Genomic DNA, 25,316 nt, shown 5'->3' on the forward strand with positions numbered 1-25,316 from the left:
CTGTACTCGGCACTGGTGAGGCCACACCTTGAGTCCTGTGTTCAGTTCTGGGCCCCGCACTTCAAGAAAGATGTTGAGGTGTTGGAGCGAGTCCAGAGGAGGGCGACCAAGCTGGTGAAGGGTCTGGAGGGTCTGACCTACGAGGAATGTCTGAGGGAGCTGGGGTTGTTTAGCCTGGAGAAGAGGAGGCTCCGAGGTGACCTTATTGCAGTCTACAACTACCTGAAGAGAGGTTGTAGTGAAGTGGGAGTTGGCCTCTTCTCCCGGGCAACTAGCGATAAGACAAGAGGACACAGCCTCAAGCTTCGCCAGGGGAGGTTCAGGTTGGACATTAGGAAGATTTTCTTTTCAGAAAGGGTTATTAGACATTGGAATGGGCTGCCCAGGGAGGTGGTGGAATCACCATCTCTGGATGTGTTTAAGAAAAGACTGGACATGGCACTTAGTGCCATGGTCTAGTTGACAGGGTGGTGTCAGGGCAACGGTTGGACTCGATGATCCCTGAGGTCTCTTCCAACCTGGGTGATTCTGTGATTCTGCTTTTTGTTGTTGATACACTATGTGACACTGAATATGTAGAAACCACACTGGGCTGATAGTCATTCTGGTAACAGAGGCATGTGATATAAATAATTCATATTTCCTTGAGAGCATGAGAGAAATATTTCACTATTCAATTTCATTTCTGAATTCACCAGCAAAAGTAAAAAGTCAAGAAGGTACAAACTTTTGTTGGAAAGGAAATAGATTCAATAATGATCAAAAGCAAATGTAAGACTTACAAAAAAAATTGTGAAGGAACTTATTTTAAAAATACAATATGTTTAGTTTATGTATTTGAATGCAGCAGAATTTTTTCCTTGTAACTTTCTATTATTGTCATCAATTGTTGTTGACTTGATTGAAATAGAAAAATTTGAACTTCCGGCCATCTCATAACTTCAAAATGACAGTTTGCACATTTCTGTCATTTAGAAATTATCACATGTTCATAAACTTTCTCAGTGTTTATTTGACTTGGACATCATCATTAAGCTGTCTCTGTTCATTAAGTTTGCAGATACTAGCCTGTGTTCTTTCTCCAAGTTTGATTTTTCACTGAGTGTTTAAGTGTTCAACTACAAAGAAAACAGGCATCTGCTAATTTAGCAAGGTACTATTTAGAATCAGAAATTAAATACCCTTTACACAGATTTCTGTGGACATTTTATGTCTTTTAGTAGAAGCTAATTTGTCCTCCCCACTAATGCGTAGAGTTGCATTTGTTATCATGTTAAGTCTTACACAGAGAGTTTAGGTGCTCTGACATCTATTTGCAACAAAAAGTTAAAAATGAGCCATAGTACTATGACTTTCAACCTCTGTGAGAGTCCAGATAGTACCAGCGTAGAGACTATTCCTCCAGTTTCTGTTGCTGTTGTTACTGCTGCATGCCAAGAGTAGCCATAAAGTTGACACCTTATGGGATGGATAAATTAAAGGGCAGATTATTCTGAAGTTATTTTATGAGATCACAGCAATATGTCCTTTCTTGTTTCTTTCAGATCTGCAAACTACAGTATAATACCCACTTGCAGGAATCATAGTAGTGGTATTCTCTCTCCTTGGCATTTTCCAGAGCTCCTGCAGGAGGTTTCCTTCATGTTGTTTTCAAACACAAGTGCAGCTGATAGTACAAAACTCCAGCCTGTGTTTACTTCTCTAGGTATCCTCTGGGAGATCCTTTTCAATGTGGATCTTGGTAACAGTAAACTGAATCCTCCATTTACCAAAACAGCTAAGCACATGCTTGACTTTAAGCACATAACTAGTCTTATGAGCCAGTTATGTGCTTAAAAGAGTTTTCTGAATGTGCATTATATATATTCCACTTAACAGGGAAGGAAAAGGATTTTTAAATAAGAAGGCAACAATGAAAACAGGCAGATGTGGTGTTGTGGCAAAATACATCCCATTCCAGTTTGAGATGAGACTAGTCTTCTAACTCTGACCTCTGTTTTGGAGGCAACCAATCTACTGGTACAATTAGCTGCATAGGCTGACAAAGCTGGGCTAGTTCACAAACTAGTATGCTGTTCCATGGATGATTAACTATGTGGTCTGCATAATGCCTCCAGAGGTCTAGAAAAAAAAGTTAGACTTAAAATCTGCTTTTTTAGAAATTACAGCAGTTGTCTGTGTTAATGTACTTTCACAGAATTTATATTTCTGCACTTTGTATGCTATTGTTTGTTAAGCTTAACTGCTTGGAACATCTAACAGAAAAATTGTGAAGAAAAAAAATAACCCAGAATGCCAAATCCATATATTACCAAATACAATTTTAGAATTCAAAGTTATGGAAAAAATAATTTAAACAGTGTATTCTAATAGTGTGCAGCCACATGTCTGAGCTCAGCTTACTTATTTAGTCTGGTGATGGACAGAAGCGTTTGGTAGCTTCTTGGATGTTTTATAATGAAAGTAAGTAAGGCTGAATCTCACTGATATGACTACTTCTGACTTGTCAGTATCCTCTGCTAAAGCGCTTTCTTATTACTTTCTTCATCTTGTGCTTATGACTTAGGAAATTTGCAACGGCTTGTAAACTGCACATTATAAACAAAACTGAATTATAAATCCAAATCTTTGGAACAGATGATGTTTCTTCAGTGAAACCCTTTTGTGCTTCCAAAATCAGCATTGCCAATCAAACCAACAGATGGTGTATGGTTACACAGAGTGAATCCCCTCTCACAAGATACTTTCTTTTAGGAAACCAATCAGAACTGGCACTGACATGATGAGGCAGACCTGTCAGTAGAGCTGGGGTATATAAGGCGAAACAACTATGTTAGTACTTCTGAGCAGTCGTGCATTCCCCGCCTCGCCTCGGGTGTAGGGATTGCAAAAAAACAAAACTACACTGTCAAGACTGTGTAGTTTTGTTTTTATGATTAGAGGCTCTACAATTCTCATGCTGGGGTTGCCTAAAAAAATCTTACTCTGGATAAGGACGTCGTTCAAGAAGATTTCGTTGGGCTTAGCCCACTCTTACAGGCACTTTGAGAGATCAGGTTAGTAGCATGTTTCTGTTAGAGGAATGAGTATTTTATCAGCCATTAATAATCTTGATATGATTTATTATTTATAAATTTGCTCACGGGGGATATAGGTTTCAGAGTGTAGATATGGAGCACTTAAATTCTATGGCGAGACTGTGTCTTAAATTTCTGGGAGTAAATTTTGATAACACTCAGCAAAAAGTTTTTCCAGTATATTTATTGTTAAAGACTATACAAATTAAGATTTGAAAAGTGCATGGAAATATCTGCTTAACTTAAAAACTTCTTTCTGTCGGGAGTTTTCAAGGTTATGCTACTGAGAGATAAACTGAGAAGCTCCAAGAATAGCTCTGATAAAATGCATATGGTATCAGCTAAGCGCTGATGACTTTTTAAGGGAATCAGCTGCTAAGGTATCAGTTACATGGGAGCTCTGGAACACTTGTCTGCTGTCATTCAGAGCTGGGAAGGTTATTTCTGGAACATGACATTTCAGATGCATACTTTAAATTCTAATTATACAGAAAGCCTTATAAGATCAGATCTTCATCACTGAAATTTGCCTAGACGATGAAATATATAAAGTTCATGTGAACTCAATGACAATTCTACTAAATTAAATGATCTCCAATCTATTCTGGAGTCAGGAAATTACATATATATATAAGCTTTCATAATGTTTAATTATATTGTAAGATTATTTCCATATAATTTAGCTGAGTGTCAAAACATAGTTATAACTGAAGTAGATCTTAGTGAATTGCATGTGACAGATATTTGTCTTCATCTTCTTTTCAGAAAACAAGTGTTGTGTTAGGATGAAATGTTGGTCATTTCTTTCTAGTTTGAACTCTTTCCCCCTGCCCCCCCTCGAAGCTGAAAAGCTTTGATAAAAGGCTGTTCCTCTATCAAGCCAGAACAAGTAACCAGATAACCAGTAAACCCAATAAAAAGCAGCTCAAAATCCCAATACAATATACAGTTCTGCCCTTATGCACTTATTGTATGGAGGCCTCAGGCACTGATTTCAATGCAGGCACTTATGTCATGAGGAATTTTCACCCCTTTGGAAGGTATCATAACTTTGGCTCATAGTGAAAGAAACTTCATTTTCTCATTAGTTTTTAAGTTAAGCCTGGGACTGTCACAAAATCAGGCACAAAAGCTAAAGTAAACAACAGTGACTGTGGAGTGAGATTGACTTGAAAAGATTATGGGGTTAACCCTTGTTTAGTAAGACGTTATATGCTCTCAGGGGAATTTTTTAATGAGAAAAATTGTAACTTTAATAGATGTATGTTACTATTAAGAAGATACCAGCTACATTTTAAAAACCTGCACGGTTCCACATGAGTAAATACATATATTTGTGCAAATGTAAAATACTCCTGATATAGAAGCTTTTCTAGTGGCAGTGTGCTATTTCAAAGTAGGATCTTGTGGCATAGGAAGAGAAAGCAACTGTTTTTCTTTCAGATTTCAGATGGATCTGCAGTTGTTCAAACCATCAGTGTCAGTGGCTACCTTATATCCTAGCTCACATTTCGAAGGTGGCTGTCTTCCCATATTCAATATTCCACTGAGATACTCTGTAAGAAAGAGTAGAATTTTATCTGCATCTTTAATGCCAACATGCCTCTGTGTAAAATGAAATTATTCACTACTTACAGACTGCTTTTAAAAGAGAGCCTCCTGGCATTTTTTTAGTTATTAAAAGCCAAATAGATTGTAGACCTTCACATTTTTTTTCAGTTGCTATTTAGTGACCTACTTGTCTTCCCATTGGAGAATGCAAATGCTTTGCACTAACAAAACATTCTCAAATCATTCAAAAAAAATTTTACATGGAGATTATTTTCTCTTTAGGTAAAGGAGATTAATGGACAAATAGAGGCTAGATGACCTGCACAAGGTCATGCAATGAGTCAAGCAGAGCTTTGTCTCCTGCTGCATACTTGTAATGCCAAATCACAGCTTCACTAAATATAACATTTTCACATCCAACTCAGCCAAGTGTGCCCTAAGAGTAGTTTGCTATACAACTTTGTCAAAACCTACAGTCTTCACATTTCACCAGGTCAATGTGACTTAAAACTGAGTAAATTGTTATGAAAATAATTACAAATATTCCTCAAATCTAGCAAGAAGGATCTGCCTATGATAACAATTTCACCATTGATATCTAATAATGTTTTTTTTTGCTTTCAGAGTGCCTGTAAAGATGACGACAAAAGCACCGACATTTACGCAGCCGTTACAAAGTGTTGTGGCACTGGAGGGTAGTGCCGCAACCTTTGAGGCTCATATTAGTGGTAAGGTTTTGATTCATTCTTGCAAGATTGATTATTTTTTATTATTATTATTGGTAATATTTATGCTAAGATAAATGATAACACATTTCACAGATCATAATATGATCTGAATGGGTAAAGATCAGTGCTGAAATGTGAACATATATCCACATCTTACAGTATTGATCAGTGTGAGGTGCTGTCAGATATCCACAAACATACTGCGTAAAGTTACAAGGGTTCCCAGGCAATAACCAATCATCCTGCCAGTGAGACTGGTGTCTAATTCTCTTGTATGTTAGAATCATCAAAACTGGGGGGAAATAGCATTAAAAGTATATACATGAGAATACATATTGTGCTAAGAAGGGAACTTATGGGTGCAGAGAGAGTAATCTTGTTTGGATGATGATCAGACAGAATGGGGAGTCAAGGTGCAAAAGGCAAGGCATATGCTAGCTCTTCATTGACCTAGTGCTAAGCCTTACTCTGGCTAAGCTGTATTTCTGTCTTCTGTGCCCTTGAGTTTACTTAATTCCAGGGTTCTGTCAGAGGGGTTAAAAGCACAAAATCTAGGTCTCTGTGGCCACTGAAGAGGGTAGAAAACCTTAGTCTGGTAAATAGTAGATGTGTGTGGTAATCATGATGGTAGTATAAGGCTGAATTAATATAATTTGTTGATGCAATTTAAAGATTGTAAAGGATACTTCATTTTGCCAGTCTACACACTGTTAAAACACCCTATCTTGTTCAAAACCCCATGCAGACCCCCGAGATAACTTTACCAGATAACCAATACCCTGTTCTAAGAGTTCCTCTGACCTCAGCAGTGACTAAGGAGAAATGACATGTGTTCCCGCTGATGGAATTATATTGGCTTACAGGCATTAGCAATGTGATGATCCACATACCGTAAAACACTACCCAGATGCCCTGTGACAGGTGCAAACACATGATCTGTCCAACTATAAAGATCTCTGACATCTATGGCCCACTATGGTTCATCCCTTGATCCCTTTGGACAACACTGGCCCACACAAGGTTCACCCAATGTGTTTGAACATGTCCTGTAGTCTACATCCATGATATTTTTTCAGCCTTATTCTTTTATTTGGCCTTTTACTCTTCATTTAATTGCCCTGACCTTCCCTTGTTGTCTGTACACTGTAAATTTTCTGTGAAAAGTTTCTTTCCGCTGATGATTACAATACTTATTATTATTACGAATACATAAAAAAATCATCAGAAAAACTTACGATGCTAATATTATGTCTCAGTGTGTGATTTTGGCTATTTTCATTTGTGTGATATCATGGATTACTTGAGAGGGGAACTTGATCTCTTGCTAAGAGGAGATACAGCAGGTTTTTTCAATAGCATGTACCATATTTGTATTTTAGTCCCAAATACCATGTGAGGCAATCTCCTATTAGCTTTTATTCAAATTGTTGGATTCTGGAATACTTTTTCTGGCCCAAAAGCATCCACCAAGATTGACAGATCTTGGCATTTAGTTTTTCTAATGCATAAAAATTATGAAAGTTTTATTTCTTGAACTAATTGCATAAATAATAGACTACACAGCTTTATTCTGCTACATTGTCTGCCCTTCCTATCTGTCATGAATTACTGTGAGTTTGAAATTCAGACTTTCTCTTTATCTTTGATACACTGCCTTTTATATACAAGTATTAATACAGAGCTACAATTCGAATGTGAAGAGCCCAGTGAATCTAAGAGCACCAAGAAGAGCTTAGCAACCACCTGACATGCAATTTTGTAGTCGGTAAATTAGAACAAATTAATTCTACTGGTGTATCAGACTGTGAATTAAGTGCCACATTACAAAGGTTTGATATCAGACAAAAATATGCTCCAAAAGTGCAGAACACACAAACCCCATAATTAAAGGCAGTGAATGCCAGAGCAGCTGGGACATCATCACAGGGGGAGCCCTACTGGGTGAGCAGTGACTGAGGGGACAGGAGACAGCACATCACTGTCAAGAAAGTCTGCAGGGCTGCTGGCATTAGAACTGTGCCCATCCTCATGTTTCCACAGTACTGATCAAGTAGTCAATTTGTTCATAAAGAACTAACCTGTACTCTGCTTAATTTTCTTTGAGCCAGCATTTTCAGGCATTATGCAATGCAAGCCAGCCTTTACACTTTGCATATTGTCGAAAGCAGCACACAGGTTGTACACAGGTTGGCAGTTTCTGTTACGTCATTGTCAAGACAATCACATTGCATTCAACTACTTCAGCAGTTAAGTTGAAGCACTTCAGGTTCATCTTCTTTTTGGCAATAAATCTCAAAAAAACCTCAGGGATAGTTTTAAAATGAAAAAGAATGTCCTAATAATTAGCATTCAAATCAGTGTAATTTGGCACGTATAAAAGTAAGTCCCTAATATCTATAATCTGAGGTAGATCTTACCTTTTAGTCCCCAGCTCTGTGGCATGGGACTAGCAGAGTGCTAGTAAATTTGTGAAGTTGAGTTTCTTTTAATATGAATTAGGGCTCAGATTTTCAAAATGGCTTCTAACTTTGAATCCCTTGAACATACCAGTTTGAGATATCAAAATAGACTCCGTTTTTTTAAAATGTAGGCCTTGTTCAACCTACCACCATGGAAGGTTGAACAAGCTAATCACCATATGATGCTGCACAATGAAAATAAAATATTTGGCAATGTTTCAAGAAATTAGCTATTGACAACATGATTTTTGGTTGCCTAGCTTAAAACATTTTGAAACTCATTTGCACAAATACTGAAGACACATAGCTCTGTATGAAATCAGTGGGATCTGCTGGATACTCTATGTTTATGGTGATAATGCCCATCTTGTCCTACACCAGTAGTACAAAATTGAATTATACCAGCCCCATCAGGGCTGTTTGGTAGCTTTCATCTGTGAAATTAACAATGCTTAAGTGTACTTTTACACTTTTGATTTCTAATTCTCTCTAAAACTGGCCATATTCTCTTTTCATGTGTGTGTTTCTATTTTACATGTATTTAAAAATCAGTTTTTTAACTATGAGTAAAATTTAAAACTTTCCTAACCAAGTCTGGTGTGACTGCAGACAATCAGTAAAGCTTCAATCTACATATCTCAACTTCTCTTTCATTTTAGTCTCACACAGTCATATTTCTGGCACTTTAAAACCCCAAATACTTAGATGAGTTTATAGGTGGGATACTCTAGAAAGGAAGCAGAATTCTGTGGTCCTGGGGTTTTCCAAACCACAGAGAGTGGAACTGGGAAAATTAGAGCAGCTGTAGTAAGCGCAGTCTCAGGTCTCATTCCTGAGCTCCTGTGCAGTTGAATTGGTGATTTGGCTTGAGTGGAGAAGTATACGAAATAAATTTGCAAGGACTTTCATTTTGGAGAAATGGTGTTCTAGGACTACAAAAAAGACTTTGAGCTGGAACTGTCTCCTTAAATTAGCTGTTCTCCTTATGTGGGTCATATAAAAATTTCACCTGTTTGTCAAATGGATTTCACTTGCTCAATAAAGTTGGCTGAGTAGAGAATGGCTGGGGAGAGAATTTCCATTAGGGATCTAAAAATCACCATTTAAAGCTAAAAAAAAAAGCTGTAGATATAGGTGAAACTCTTCTGACCAGAAAAGTCTTGCTCATGATCCTGACAACAAAAGAATAATATGTTTGAACAACAAAAGATCAGCTGATTCCAGCTGACTGCTTTCCACCAAACTCAAACAGAATTCACTCCAGAAAAAAGAAACAAAACCCCAAATCATTAATAGCACTTGATGTTAATGACTACAACAGTCACTTTTTGTGTCACTTCATTTTCTAAAATCATTTAGTGTTAGGACAACTGCTTAACTTGGTTGGAAGTTCTGATTTTTACTTTGTCTCCAAACTATTGGACTGGATAATTTTGTTAGCAATACTAGTTAGATACTAGCAAATAAATAAATTTTAAAAAAAACCTCATGTGCATCAATTCATCCTCATCATAATTTTGATTAACTATTCCTCAATAGGATTGCCAAACTCTATAGTCCACTCATTATTCAAGGGATTTCCTAAATGCAGTAACCTGTGCAGTTGTCCTATTGCTCTGTGTATTTTAAAGACCTTTCTAAAAAGCAATTCCTTTACCACTGCGTCACTGGACAGACAATCATAGATCTGTGCCTATGCCATTACACTCCATTGTAATTGTGTATACATGAGCAACTATTATTGTAATTTTGGATATCTGTCATTTCATAGCATCTTAATCTCCTTTTGTTTACATATTTCTTTAGGTTTCCCAGTTCCTGAGGTGAGCTGGTATCAGGATGGCCAGGTTCTCTCTGCTGCAACTCTGCCCGGTGTGCAGATCTCGTTTAGTGATGGCCGCGCTAAACTGGTGATCCCCACTGTGACAGAAGCAAACAGTGGAAGATACACTGTACAAGCCACCAATGGATCTGGGCAAGCAACTAGTACTGCTGAGCTACTTGTCACAGGTATTAAGCAGCTAGAGAAAGGCACCTCTCTCTGCTAGCAACGTGAGAAAGAGAGCGATAGCAGAAGTGCCACAGATAATGAAAAAAATCTGGGTTTGAAGCATGATTAGCAAAGAAATAGCAAACCAAATTCCTTTTCCTAAAGCAGTCTAGAATTCAGCATATATTCTCATCAGTAATTTCTAATAGTATCCTTTACACCTTAACTGTATAAAGTTTAATCTTGATCTTATAAACTCTCAATCATAATTATATACTTCTGGCTTAGCCCTGTATACTTCTGCTCATGTGATCCGTCACACTGACTGCATTCAAACTACGCATAGAAGAAAGGATAAAGTTCTGCAGGATGGAGCCCTTAATAATATTTAATGATATAAATGATATTTAACAGAATAACTCACATAAAGGGCCATACCTAAGAGACTGTGCTTACTACTTATGGTTATAATCAATGTATCTCTAATTCTAGAAACATTTGCAATCTTGGGCAGAATCAGAAATATCAGAAATTTTAAAACACATGAAAAAAGTTAAGTGTGTTTGGCATTTTTGGCAAATCAACTCAATGTTTTGAATGTTTGAGAAAGGTAGTATCATCCTGTCAGTAGCATGTGAAGGAGAAATAGACCTTGTGCCACTTCTTGTAATGAAAATACCTAAACGCTTACAGCCCCTTTTTAACGACATTATTGTTCTTACTGTTTGGTTTTCTTCAATACAACTGCAGCTGGAAACAGCACCACCAAACTTCTCACAACGACTACAGAGCATGACTGCAAGGCAGGGAAGTCAAGTTCGACTTGATGTGAGAGTGACTGGAATCCCTACACCTGTGGTGAAGTTCTATCGGGATGGAGTAGAAATCCAAAGCTCCCCCGATTTTCAAATTTTACAAGAAGGAGACCTTTACAGCTTAATAATTGCAGAAGCATACCCTGAAGACTCCGGCACCTATTCAGTAAATGCCACAAATAATGTCGGACGTGCTACTTCAACAGCTGAATTTGCTAATTCAAGGTAACAGAGTTGAAGTTGCAAGCCATGAAAATGATGAGAGCACTAATTGTTTTAATGGTACAATACACACCATCAAAGTTATGTCAATAAGTAATTTGTAACTTCTTTCTTAAGTTATTAACTTGCTGTGAAAAAGCAGTGTCTTGGTGAAATTTGCCAAAGATTTTTGTCTGAGAACTTAAAAGGACCTTTTCTCCAGAATGGGTCTTTTTTAAAACTGAGGATACAGTAGACAGAAAAAAGTGTGGGATACTTTGGGTTGTTTCTCATTTGTTCTGGTAGATGTGTCAAGTTGTATTTGTAAGCCTGGCTTTGCTAGAATAGATATATTAGACTGCACAACTGTGCATGGTTTTGTAAATGAGCCTGGTGAGGATGAAGACAGTTCTTAGAGGAGAATTGTAGCAGTGAATCATTCTATGCAGAGCAGTCTTGCTTGGATTTCACCTCAGTCAGGCTTCCAGACTGTAGTTATTTGAGATCCAGGACTGATTCTGAAGAATCTATAATAAATGTGTTTTGTTTTGGTTTGTTTGGGTTTTTTTTTCTAATGACATAGTAATGCAGAAATATTATTTCAACTGTTTTCACAATTACCTCTCTATAGATACAGATGGTTGCTAATTCTTTCTCTGCTATTTGTATACATTTGTATATAATAGGAATTGACCATTCACTTATTTCTGCAACGGCTTATTGTTTATTGCCATATGCAATTCTCCTGATGATGTTTTCTCTTCCAAAAGGTGAGGAAGAAGCCGTTCCTGCTAAAAAGACAAAGACAATCGTTTCGACTGCTCAGATTTCACAAACAAGACAAGCCAGAATTGAAAAGGTATATCTTTCAAAAACAAAGTAGGTAAGGCTAAAATGTGGATGATTACTTCTACAGTATCTTATACAGACTTCTTTTCTTGATTTCATTGTAGAAGATTGAAGCCCACTTTGATGCCAGATCACTTACAAGTGTTGAAATGGTCGTAGAAGGTGCGACAGCCAACAGCCTCCCACACAAAGCACCTCCACGAATGCCTCCTAGACCTACATCAAAATCACCAACCCCACCAATAATTGCTGCAAAAGCACAAATGGCACGACAGCAATCACCATCACCTGTTAGACAATCACCATCACCTGTAAGACATGTCAGAGCACCTACACCCTCGCCAGTAAGGTAAACTTACTATTCTTTCAAACAAGATTGCTTTGAATCATTTTCACATATAGCAGCAGTGCTGTAGAATGAGAGCATAGCTAAAAATGGAAGAATGCACTGACTTAATACTGACTGATTTTATTCTGACTTTGAGCTATAATATGCTATATTTGCCACTGTTATAGAAGTGCATGCCTCATGTAAATTTTCTAGCCCATATGGAAGAAAATCCTTTAGAGAATAAATGCCGTTTAATTGCTCTACAAAGAGCTGCAGTAGCACTCAAAGCTCCAAGTTCATGATGAAAGAGAAGAAAACATTACAGCAGTTGGCCCTTGATTGTTTTAGACAACCAGAGAAAAGAGCAATGACACTCTGATGAGTGGCAAACAGAATGGAAGAATATGTAAAAAAAATGTGAACACGTGTTCTATGTGTGTGCTGGTAATGACTGCAGAAATAATGTTTTGAAGGTAGGCAAGGTAAATGTGGTTATGGAAAAATAAAGTTTAGTTCTACTGTATAACGGGTCTTGAGAGGGTGAGTGATTTGAAGATCAGGGCTCATGGTCTGGTAGACCCCAGGAGGTCTGTGCTGAGAGGAAGGTAAAGAGAAAATTTCTTTGGAAGTTCTGCAGTTTCAGTGTCCTGAAGCACCAGCATTGTGGAAGGAATGTCTCCCAAGCTGAGTGCTCAGAAGAGCCCCATTTAAATTGCCAGAGCTAGGTATGCTGGTGAATTTTGCCCCATTGAGAACAACTTGCAAGGACAGGAAGAAATGGATTGATAGTAGCTAGCAATAACTAACTATCGTTCTTGCATAGATGAAAGAATAATTCAGTAGTGCCCTCTAGAGTGCATATGGAACTAGAAGTTTGTACTCCCCTGCTTGTCAAACCACTTTTAGACATACAGCACACTGAAAAATAAATCTAAAAATTAATATGATGATGCTGCCCCCTACTGCTGCAATTTGTTAATGTTAACTGGGAAATACAGCGTGAAAAACTTACTCTCAAAGAAAATCTAAGTTAGAAAGCCTGTTAAAGCCTTTTGATAAATGCTTTAAAACTATCTACTAGGACTCAATTGATTCTTTGAAATATCAAAATTTAGAAACTACCACTTTCCAAGTGGCTACCAATTATTGTGGCTGAGATTTGTAAATGTAGGTATGGGAAAAAATATAGGCCCTGATCAGAAGCCTTTGCCTGGAATCTGAAACAGCATGAGTGGATGACACATGGAAATGAGATGTGGTGCAGGAGTAGATACAATTATGGTTGTTTGTTTATAGTTGGCTGCCACATGATATTTTTTACAAAGAGCGGTTACACCAATCATTTTTGTCTCTCTACAGAGACCAGACCACAAATATTATAATACTCACAGCCTGTAAGCTTTTTTATATTATTACTTTTAGGAGACTTAAGATAGAAGCAATGGAAACTAATGATGTTTTTTATATTTTAAATATATGTGCTTTTTAAAATCAAACTACAAAGTACTGAAAATACTTGGGGGGTGAATTCAAGTTCGGGTTGAAATTGCTTATATAGTTGTCATTGTATGACACTATATTAACTATATTAATACTTTATTTTTTAATTAGGTCTGTTTCTCCTGCTGGGAGAATCTCCACCTCACCTATTAGACCAGTAAAATCTCCATCTCCAATCCGTAAAACACATGTAGTGACAACAGCTGGGGCTGAAGTCCTTCCTCCTTGGAAGCAGGAAGGATATGCTGCAACCACAGAAGCCCAGATAAAGGAAACAAGAGTATCTACAAGCGCTACACAAATAAGAACGGAAGAAAGATGGGAGGGGAGATATGGGATCCAAGAACAAGTTACCATTAGTGGTGCTGCTGCTGGTGAGGTTGCGGCTGGTGCTAGAGAGGTAAAGTCTATTTTTGGAAAGAACTTGGTTTTGCTATATGTGTGGACTCACCACTGCTGAATAGATCTGCTAAATGGAATCTGAGAGGCTGTGTATAAAAACGTGTGTGCATCTGCCGTTGAGAGAGTTCTGCTGCAAATATTTAAATATTTCTTTGCAACATTCTGTCTCTGTACTTTGTTTTGTGCTCCTCCCTGAATGTCTGCAAAACATGAAAAAATGTCTTTTGATATGACTAATATAGGTGAGAAAGGACAGTGAAAAACAGCAGCTGTTGCTACTGTTGTTGCTGCTGTGGATCAAGCCATGGTGAGAGAACCAGCTCCAGGTGTTGTAGAGCAAACTGCTAAAAGGACGGCAACGACTGCAGTCCACGTTCAACCTGTTCAGGAGCAGGTAGAAACAGAGCACAGACATTCGATGATTTCCCCTTTATCCCTTCATCCAACATACAAACAAGGCATGATTCACTCTGAGGAATTAACAAGATTATTACCCAGCACACCACAAAAGCATGCATACTCATATAGAGCATCTGGACTGTAAAGGAATGCTTGTGGATCACTTATTCCATTTCTTTCCATCATAGCAGGATTGAACTAATTATTCTTAAACTTGTTTTTATAGTTAAGAATGCCTTCTATGAAAGTGATCCTGTATTCTCTCTTGTCATTTATTCTCTAACATTATTCTTTACACTGATGGAAGTTTTTTCCTCTAATATCTCATTTATAATCTCCCCATTAGGAATAAAATAATTCTCCCTTAGTGTTTTTCCTTCACTTGCATTCCTCTCTTATTTTTCCTTCTCCTCTTCTTTTGATGATCAATTTGTTAAAATGAATTTTAAGGCTTTGTTTTTTTTGTTTGTTGCTATAAAAATCAGATGAGAAAGGAGGCAATGGTAGTAGTTACCAGTGATAAAGCCACTAAACAAACCATAATATCGAGAACTAGAGAAGGAATTGTTACTTCACAAGAACAAAGGCACATCTCTCATGAAAAGGTGAATACAGATGGTTACCTATGATTGTCATACTCTACCTCGTTTCTAAAATCTAATATCTCATCAAAAATGACAAGCCTATGAACAAGAAAAGCGAATACCATAATATTGTTTTTCCTTTTATATATGTTCACTCTTCTAGTTTACATTGCTTTCATTCCCCTATCTTCCTTGATGATGACTGTATTTCCTTTATTTCACTTCCATTATCAATACCTACGAATGCGATAGATAAACGTGCAAAACATTAACTTAGAAAAAAAATCTAATTTTTATATATTGTATGGTGATTTACTAGATAGTATTCTCAGTCATTTAAGGAATCGACGTGTAGGAAATACCTCTTAAATTTTCCATTTTTTTTTTTCTGATTTTTTTCTAAGCTTTGCCATTTGTATCCTGCTTTGTTTGTTGGCAGCACAGTAGGTCAGAATAAGGAGGAAAAACTCATTCTGCATTGAAATCAATTTTGAAAATGCTAATGAGTGGGATTCAGATTATTTTAGCATGTGTTTTATCAGATAAATATGATTTAAAGACCAGCTTTTATAAAGAAATGTTAAATTTGCATTCTAGCTGAAATGAGTGAGAAAGAAAGTGTAACCTGTCTTTAAAGTACTGAGAAATGGAAATGTACCTGGGCAAAAAATTACATGTTTTCTGTGCAGATTAAATCTGAACTTCTTGGCAAAATGAAAATTACCTAAAACTTGTTTCAATATCCTACACTTTCTCAAACTGATTATGATGCAGGACAGTTTTTCTCTGATCCAAATTTTTTTATTACTTCTTTCAGTAGCAAAGCAAGCATTAGTGGAATGTTTTATTATTTTTATGCTCAATGTATATATGTTTTATAAAAAGTCTGTTTTGTGTGTTATTGTTGTTTCCAGACTAGATGATTTTGAAAATCCAGAGTTTGACATTTTTCCTCTCTTTCATTTGTATCCTCTTTTCCAAATGTATCGAAAATCACATACTTTATCTTTTTAAACAATATATCATTTTACTTCTTTATTTGTAAACATCCAGGTAACAAAAGAACCAGAGAAAGCTCCAGTACCCACAGTAATAATTGCCACAGACAAAGCCAAAGAACAAGAAAGAATTTCAAGAGCTGGAGAAGAAATATCTACTAGACACGAGCAAGTGCACATTGCTCATGAAAAGGTAAATAAATATTACAGATGTTTAGCTCATTGTTACACACTAGTAAGTTTATAAAACCTCATTCTTCATCGAATGTGCTATGTATCTTCACTCTGGTTCTTTATGAAGAGAATATTGCAAAATGAAAACTTCATAAAGCAAAGTATTCCAGATACAGGCCCAGCATTGTCAGTGCGGTTCTACTGACTTCATAGCATCTCTTTCTATAGAGGAAAAGTGCACTTGCCGTTCCTACAGATCCTTTGAACATTGTGGCTTTTATTGCCTGGGTACTCAGAATTTCATCTGATACTTAATGACTCTTTGCTTTTTGTCCCTGAAGGTAGACTTTTGAAGATAAGTTGTAGAGGTTATCTCTCATTTACATGTGGAGTTTGATTTTAATGAAGTTCATATTTGTGTGAGGACTGAATGCATCTGCTAGACCATATTGTGGAACCATATTTTGTTGGAGTAACTGATTGAAATAGTTTCATCTGCTGATGGGAGTAAATATTAAGTCAGTAATACTCATTTTTATGCAAACAGTTTCTGTAAAACACAACAATGATATATCACATTTAACTAGGAAGTGAAAGATTTTTCTCTAATTCACACACAGATTAATGCAATATGTTAATGGCTTTGAATGCACTTCGTTCAGCTAGCATATAAAATAGCCTATAACTTGGTCTGTACAAAGGAATTATTTCGTTTCTCAGGTGATGTTTTTCTCTTATTGATATGCATTCTGAAACCTTATCCCACTTTCTCGAAAAGCTGTGTAATTGTGACAACAGGCATAATTGATTACTATTATTTTTCTTTACCATAAAAACTAGATAAGAAAGGAAGATATGAAACCTTCTGTATCTAAGGTAGTAATTACCACTGATAAACCTAAACCACCAGTCATAATATCGAAAAGTAAAGAAGGAATTGCTACCAAACAAGAACAAGTGAGCATAACCCATGAAAAGGTGAATAGCACTATTACAACCATATTTGGTTTTTTATCTTCTCTTCTTTACAAACTTTATGTGTCCCTCAAAAAATACTAACTATACATTTCCAGTTCATTTTTTCTAAGACTTACAAACTTTTAGAACTACTGTTAATAAGGCTATATTATTCCACCTCTATCTTCTCTCCTAACTGTTTTCATTAATAGGATGCCCATAATTCTCTTCTCATTGACCTTTGGAATGGACTAAGTGACTCCTGAAATGCATTTTAACATTTCTTTAAATCATTACTTTTATTCAAATAGATGTCAGATTGTAACAATACTTATCAGTATACATATAATAGAGAGCAGTGTGCAGTGCACAACGATCTAACCCCTTAATTCTCCTTCCTTGTTCCCGTTCCAAAGTGCTTTCCTATTGTTTAAATATCTTTCAAGATCATAAGTAACTGAAACTTCTATTTCTGCTGTAATAATTAGATTACAAAGGAAGCTAAGAAAACTACTGTAGTTCCGAAAATAATTGCCACTGATAAAACCAAAGCACCAGTCACAGTGTCCAGAACTAGAGAAGAAATTACAGCCAAGCAAGAACAAATTCATCTAGCTTATGACCAGGTGAATATAGCTGTTGCAGAAGTGAAATGCACTGTTACAATTTGTTTTATCTGCAAACCTCACCTTTTAAGAGCTACTTAGGTACAATAGAATGCCCTCAAATTAATTCCTGATAACATACCTGTTAACTGGGATGATTGTCAAGTCACAGTCAGTGTGATTAAGTCTCTACTGATGAAGAGTTTTATGTCTCACCCTGTTAGGAAATGCCACTTTTAAGATTACAGTCAGTTTTTTCTGTGAAGCCTACTCCCTACCAATGACTTCCAAGTGGTGTTTACTTTTTCAAATTTGACTCTGCAATCTTTTTTCCTACAAGATGATTCCTTGCAATTTTATGGTTGTCAGATGAAACAACCCCTCTCTATTAAGGTTTGAATTGTATTGTTCTTTGTACAATACAAACTTTCACATCCATTCAAGTCTGTCCAGTTTATTACTTCTGACAATCAGACACTTGTTGACACTGCTTTGTTCCAGTAGGACGCCCACAGTAGAAAAACTTTTCTATTACAGTATAGCCAGGAACTCTCATATGTGGAAGAATAGCATAGTTGTCAACAGCTTTTATTTAAAGTCTATCTGCTGTGTTAGAAACAGTATGGTACATTCATAAAATACTTTTAGAAAATATAATTAAAAGTGCATGGCATGTAAAACTCACTCAGAGGAGTAAGACTGCTAAGAGATTACAGTTACTTGTTAGATTATGTAAATTTAGGGCCAAATTCAAGTTGGTCTAAACAATTATTTTGAAATTGGCAATGATACTGAGTAAAAGGTCCGTGTTACCGAAACACTCCTTTAATAACAAAACAAAATCTCTGTAAACAATCACTTTTTGGCCTCACTTAAGTTATTTTAGTTTAAAGTGAAAATGATTTTAAAATCATCATTAAATTATCTATTAGGTTGTTTCCCATCCTACAAGGCATACATTTCATATGCTCTGTTGTTGCATCCAGATCAGTTATGAGAGTAATAATAAACAGTAGTAGTAATCACCCTATTACCTACTCTTGACTGACTGGGCAGAAATTTGGACCCTGATAACATAGAAGTGACAGTATTTATCAGTTATTAGAAACAAATAAAAGTCCTGATACAAATCCATTATTTCAAATTTCTCAGAAAGCTCAGTTTTCCTTCTTTCGTAAAATCATTTAAAATAGATTAGCACTGAATTAACAGATATGACTGTGGTGAAAATTTTTATGGGTGTATTCCTTAGTAAATACATTCACATCAGATGCTAGACACATTCTCTGCAGTTTTAGTAGCATCTAACAGTTATATGGAGCTGGTGAGCATATGGTCTTTAAAATTTGTGAACATTTACATACCTGCTGTACTCTTAGACAAGTAACCATAGATGTGACTATAAAGTATTGAAAGTGGGCTTGGATACAAATATTGATATGTATAAAGCATGTTTGTATTATTACTTTTGCATACCTATACACTCTCTCTTTGTCTGGAATATACTTTACTGAGCATTATATTTATAAGCATTTGCCAGATATGCAAGCCTTTAATATAACGATGAATATTTGTATAAATTCTGCAATGTTATTTGTAGACTGAAGCTGGAAAAAGGGCTGAAGCTGTAGCTACAGTTGTTGCAGCAGTTGATCAGGCACGTGTTCGATCACCCTGGGAACCAGAACAAGCAGATGAAGCTTATGTAAAGCAGAAAACTTTGGAATATGGCTATAAAGAGCATGCTGTAACAGCCCATGTTGCTGAGGCCCCAGCAGAACATCATGTTGTCACTAAAGAAGTTAAAACTGTGTATGTTCCTCCTGAGAAACATATCTCAGCTGCTGAAAAGAAGGAAGTTCATGTATCAACAGAGGTTAGACTCAGTTTACATTGCATTCTTTTCCAGAAACTATGTCCCAGTGAAATCTGTTTCAGTTTGGAGAACAGCATCATGTTCTCAACAACTTTTTTCATTGCTTTGTGTAGGTAAAAAGAGTAACAGACACTGAGAGAACAATTCATGTTGAACACCCACGACCCCGCACAGCAAGTCCTCACTTCACAGTCTCCAAAATTGCTGTTCCTAAACCAGATCATATATATGAGGTAAGAAGTGAAAACTGTATCCAAGGAGAAAAGCATGCTCATTTATAATAACCAGTAGGTCACCCATTCCATTTGGCTTTTCTTCCCACTCCAGTATGGTCCTTTCCCAAGAAGAAGAAGAGTTGTATGCTCTCTACAGTTGTTTTTGTTGGCTTGTTTGACTATTAAAGAGCAGTGCTATAAACAGACACATGATCTGCTAAAATGTGATTTGTTATTATTAGTTATTTAAACAAGCTTTTCATCTGTTTAAGGATGCAGCTTCAATACTTTGTCATACAGTGAAATCATAAACATTTGTCATGCAAGTTACGTGTTTTAAAGAGCAGAAGGATCCCTCTTCAATTTTATTATGTGCATCAGTTCACTAGCAAGTTGGAAACAGTGCTTCTTTCTTCCTTGCAGATTAGTACATACTAAACTAGTTTTTGACATAGAAAAAATCTAGACTGCATAATATGACACCAACCATTTTTAATGTTATTTTTTCCATTCTTCTATTTATTCTTTCGTATAATATTAAAAGTTCCCATTTAATTTTCTCATTCAAGCATACTTTCTCTCGTCACCTGGACTTTAAAAATGAATTGTTTTTTCTCCTCAAACATAATGAAACACTACAAAAATTGCCTGAAATATTTTTCTCTTTAAAGATTTATGTGTATTTTCCAAAGTTATTACACCTGCAATAGCATTTTGAAATCTTTTCAGTTATTTTAATCATTGGCAGTTATGTAATTAATACAATTGTTTATTGCAGTATCAGACTGATTAAATGGAAAGCTGAGGCCTAAAGTGAATAAATTTAGAGATTATTTCTCATGTTACACTTAAGAGCTTCTTGACCATTTAAAGATCAAATTCTAAAGTAAAAAAAAGAGAAAATATTTGAATGTTAGACACATCAAAAATAACACAAGCATATTATATCTCTGTTATTCTACTGCAATCTAAAACTAGAAGTAATTTTTGTATATAGTTCTTGCATTGCCAAAAATAAGTAACTAAGGAAGCAACTTGGGCATATGCAATCTGCTCAAGCAATATACTGTCTCCTTTGAAAACAAGAGAACAACAAAGCTGTAACACTTTCTCTTCTGTTCTCTAGGTTTCAATAGCTGGATCTGCCATGGCTACTCTGGAAAAAGAGCTATCAGCTACTTCTGCTGTGCAAAAGATCACCAAGCCCGTGAAACCACCTCAGCTAAAGCCACATGAAGTCAGGATAAAAGCAGAGCCAGTTGCCCCTTCACAGTTTCCCTTTGGGGAGGCTGCTGAGACCTATAAAAGTCACTATGATGTTGAGACTAAAAAAGAGACAGGTGTAAGCATTAAAGGTGAAGCAGTGCGGGAAGAACACTTGGTGTTGCGGAAAGAAGGTGAAGCAGAGGTATGTTATTAATCAAATTTACGTCACTTTGACTCTCATCTTAAAAATGTAGCATAGCCTCACTTGTTTGCTGTTTCCTCATTGCAATTTTCCACTTTTACAGCATTCTGCTGACTTTTATCTTTGTTGTTTTACACAAATCCTTCTAAGGACCTAATACTTACCTATGACAAGCAAAGAGTTCTCTTTACCTATTTTCTTTTCTTATCTAAATTCTGCTGTTTATGTCCTTGGCTTTGTTATGTGTTTATTAACTGTTCTTTAAACAACCTAGGTGACAGAAACTGCCAGAGTTCCTGTGCCTGCAGAAATCCCTGCTACTCCACCCACCTTAGTCTCAGTAAGTAATTTGTATGTAGATTAGAGGAGTTACACTGTGTTTTCACCCATTTTTAACTTCAACTTTTATCTTTGAAAACCAGACCATGAAAATCTGGCTTTATTTGATCTTTTTTAACTCTGTATTACACTTACTCAGTCATACAATTTCTCTGTTTTACAAACTATTCTGAATGTCTGTTACAGGGGTGATTCCTCACAATTATGCCACATAGTAGATTGATTTATGCTGCTGCGAAACAATTTTTCACCATGATCTGCATAAACGTCAACCTACCTTTTAATTTTCTTGTAACAGTAATATTCAGAGATCCCAAATCCAGTTTCAAATACTTCCCTTTGAAAAATGCCTCTTTTTTCCTGGATACATTGCTGAACAGAACACTGTTTTGAAGTAGACATTAAATTTTCCGTTTAAATAGGTTTTAGTTGTTTAAATGTCTGTTTAGTAATGAAAATATATACTGACTGTGATACTTGTTTTTTGTCATACAGGGCCTCAAAAATAAGACTGTGATTGAAGGTGAGTCTGTCACTCTGGAGTGCCATATCTCTGGTCATCCTCAGCCTACTGTGACATGGTACAGGGAAGACTACAAGATTGAGAGCTCAATGGACTTCCAGATCACTTTCAAAGCAGGGCTTGCTCGCCTTGTGATTCGTGAAGCCTTTGCAGAAGACAGCGGAAGATTTACCTGCACTGCTACCAATAAGGCTGGGAGTGTCAGTACATCTTGCCACTTATACGTGAAAGGTAAGTATATTTATCACTGTAGGAAGATTATAATTTTGTTAACTGCATATTACTTGTAACATTTTGTCAGCTCCCAAGTAGAACATATGCCTTGAATTGTATTCCAGGGCTGTTAGGTAATAGGGCTATAAGAATATAGGAAAAGGCCACTTATGGGTCGATGGAGACTCTTAACTTGCTGGGTCAGTGGAAGTACCTGGCCCTCTGAGCCAACGAACTACTTAACTTTCTCTCTCTTTGTGTCAACTAAACTCACTGCTTAAACACTATTGAAGTATTTTAAAATTCACTATATTGTATTTGCCTTGCAGTTTCAGAAGAAGTTGAGACTCGAGAAACTATTTCTGAGAAGGCTGTTACAGAAGAGAAACGGTAAAGTTACTTTCCTAAACAGACTGCTCCTACTGTGGTCATTAGTTTCTTGCACTCTGTTTATGAGAGCTTCAGGCATCAGCTCACTTACCTGCACTGGAATCTTATTTCAGCTATATGGAGACAAAGGACATTGTAATGGAAGATGTCTCTGCTGCAGCAGAGGAAGTATCGGGAGAACCCATACCTCCTTTCTTCGTAAGAAAACCCGTAGTACATAAATTAATTGAAGGTGGGAGCATTGTTTTTGAATGCCAAGTAGGGGGCAACCCAAAGCCACATGTCTACTGGAAAAAAGGTGGAGTTCCTCTCACGACTGGCTACAGGTACTTTGAATACAATGTACAAAAGCTATTTAAACATAATTTTTAAGAATATTTAATTGACAGTAGAGTAATTTTGATTCCCTTACTGCTGCTGAGCCAAATAACATCACTGATTTCTGCGAAATTATATTTTTGAAATGGAAGAATCATAGGATTATGTCTTAATGTGAGACTTCAAAAGGCTGCTAAGTTTTAAAATATAAACATTCAAAAGACCATAAAATGAGATAAGCTAAATATCCTTAAAAACAAATCAGGGAGAAGTTTTGAATTTGTTTTATTCTGTCTATGCAATATTAGCTTTCTGTCTATGCAAATGTTGTCTATAGAAAGCAACACACTTTCTGGCAGAGAAAAAAATACATTTGTATCATTCTTGAAATATATCATGCTATAATGACTGGTATTAGGACACACTGGTATTAGGACAAACAAAAGCCAGTGCTCTTCAATATCTTCATAAATGATTTGGACACAGGACTTGAAGGACTATTATCCAATTTTGCTGATGACACAAAACTGGGAGGAGCTGTTGGCACTCCCGAGGGCAGAGAGGCCCTGCAGAGAGACCTAGATAAATTAGAGAGGTGGGCGATCACTAACCGCATGAAGTTTAACAAGGGAAAGTGCCGGATTTTGCACTTGGGACATGGCAACCCTAGATGTACATACACAGTGGGGAAAGAGAGGCTAGAGAGCAGCCCTGCGGAAAGGGATCTTAGAGAGCAGCCCTGCGGAAAGGGATCTGGGGGTTCTGGTCGACGGCAGGTTGAACATGAGCCAACAGTGTGCCCTGGCAGCCAAGAGGGCCAACCATGTCCTGGTGTGCATCAAGCATAGTATTGCTAGCCGGCCGGGGGAGGTGATTGTCCCGCTCTACTCTGCACTGGTGCAGCCTCACCTTGAGTACTGTGTGGAGTTTTGGGCACCACAGTATAAAAAGGATATGAAGACACTGGAGAGTGTCCAGAGGAGAGCCACAAAGGTGGTGAAGGGTTTAGAGGGGAAGCCGTATGATGAGCAGCTGAAGTCACCGGGTCTGTTCAGCTTGCAGAAGAGAAGACTGAGGGGAGACCTCATTGCCGTCTACAACTTCCTCACAAGGGAAAGTGGAGGAGTAGATGTTGACCTCTTCACCCTGGTGACCAGTGACAGAGCTCGAGGGAATGGCAGGAAGATATGCCAGGGGAGGTTTAGGTTGAATATTAGGAAAAGGTTCTTCACCCAGAGAGTGGTGGAGCACTGGAACCAGCTCCCCAGGGAAGCAATCATGGTGCCAAGCCTGACAGCATTTGAGAAGCATTTGGACAATGCCTTCAGACACATGGTGTGAATTCTGGGGTTGTCCTATGCTGGGACAGGAGTTGGACTCAATGATCCTTGTGGGCCCCTTCCAACTCAGGACATTCTATGATTCTGTGAAACTGTGCACACAGCATATACCATTTTACTGTGTCTGATAACTAGATCTCTGATATTTCACTACTGCTGTTTGCATCCCATTTATTTTAGTGACAACAGAAAGAAAGTAGACCTGTACTCTAGTTTCAGCATAGTTACTTTTCCTACACTGTTCTGTAGATTCATTGATTGAGAATTGCTTGCAAAAGTTTCTCTTTTTTTTATCCTGAACAAGTTAGGAGTGGTTCTGATTAATTGTATAAGCAACAGCAAATTCACTAAAAAGTCTCTTCATCAGAATTATAGAGCACCTGTACTTTTATGTTTTCTATAGATACAAAGTGAGTTACAAAAGAGAAACCGGGGAATGCAAACTTGAAATTTCCATGACCTTTGCCGATGATGCCGGAGAATACACTATTGTTGTTCGTAATAAATATGGAGAAGCTTCTGCAACGGTCTCCTTACTAGAAGAAGGTACATTGTAGATTAAAGAAATGGGAAAAATATTTCTTAAAATTAACTTTAAAATAGGGAAAAGATTATTAATTGTGCTGCAAATTCTTTGCAGCTTAGTTTGGTCAATTCAAGAAACATAACAGGAGATCTGGTGGCTCTGTTTCTGCAAGACAGAGTACTTGGCATCAGGTTCTTGAAGGACTTATATTCTTTGCTAGAATGTGTAACTATAGGAACCTTCTTCTGTTGACATCTGTAACAGTCTACATAACGTAAACATTCAGAGAGTGATGTGGGGAAAGGAGGTTAATCAAGTAATAGGTTGTTCTCTTACAGGGGAAGAAGCTAACTTAATTTTTTTTCAATTGTTCTTGTAAAAATGCATGAAAGTTTGCAGAAGACAGAGCCACAGTGAAGAAATTGTAAAATAGTCTCCACAGGTGCTTCCACTTTGAGAACTAGAACACATAAATAGCACAGCAAAACTTTTACCTCTTTACAAAAATAATTTCAGGGCATCAGTCTTTACATTTTATTGCTGTTTGT

The 25,316-nt window shown here is 36.9% G+C and overlaps 1 protein-coding gene across 1 annotated transcript in view; it reads left to right on the forward strand.

The window, feature by feature from the left end:
* Window positions 1-2,853: 2,853 nt before the first annotated feature.
* The window catches only part of LOC137667504 (titin-like), a 245,020-nt gene continuing 222,557 nt past the window's right edge, over window positions 2,854-25,316 (forward strand). The window contains 22 exon segments of the mRNA XM_068408322.1: window positions 2,854-3,056; window positions 5,253-5,356; window positions 9,622-9,825; window positions 10,566-10,831; window positions 10,833-10,845; window positions 11,592-11,680; window positions 11,775-12,019; window positions 13,613-13,901; window positions 14,146-14,158; window positions 14,161-14,297; window positions 14,788-14,907; window positions 15,940-16,077; window positions 16,899-17,036; window positions 17,504-17,641; window positions 19,221-19,496; window positions 19,610-19,729; window positions 20,838-21,119; window positions 21,394-21,459; window positions 21,954-22,212; window positions 22,524-22,584; window positions 22,698-22,910; window positions 24,646-24,788. Of these exon segments, the coding sequence (XP_068264423.1) occupies window positions 5,266-5,356; window positions 9,622-9,825; window positions 10,566-10,831; window positions 10,833-10,845; window positions 11,592-11,680; window positions 11,775-12,019; window positions 13,613-13,901; window positions 14,146-14,158; window positions 14,161-14,297; window positions 14,788-14,907; window positions 15,940-16,077; window positions 16,899-17,036; window positions 17,504-17,641; window positions 19,221-19,496; window positions 19,610-19,729; window positions 20,838-21,119; window positions 21,394-21,459; window positions 21,954-22,212; window positions 22,524-22,584; window positions 22,698-22,910; window positions 24,646-24,788 (3,301 nt within the window). The 5' untranslated portion in view covers window positions 2,854-3,056; window positions 5,253-5,265.

The sequence above is a fragment of the Nyctibius grandis genome, chromosome 9, assembly GCF_013368605.1.
Source record: "Nyctibius grandis isolate bNycGra1 chromosome 9, bNycGra1.pri, whole genome shotgun sequence".
In the NCBI taxonomy this organism is placed as follows: domain Eukaryota; kingdom Metazoa; phylum Chordata; class Aves; order Nyctibiiformes; family Nyctibiidae; genus Nyctibius; species Nyctibius grandis.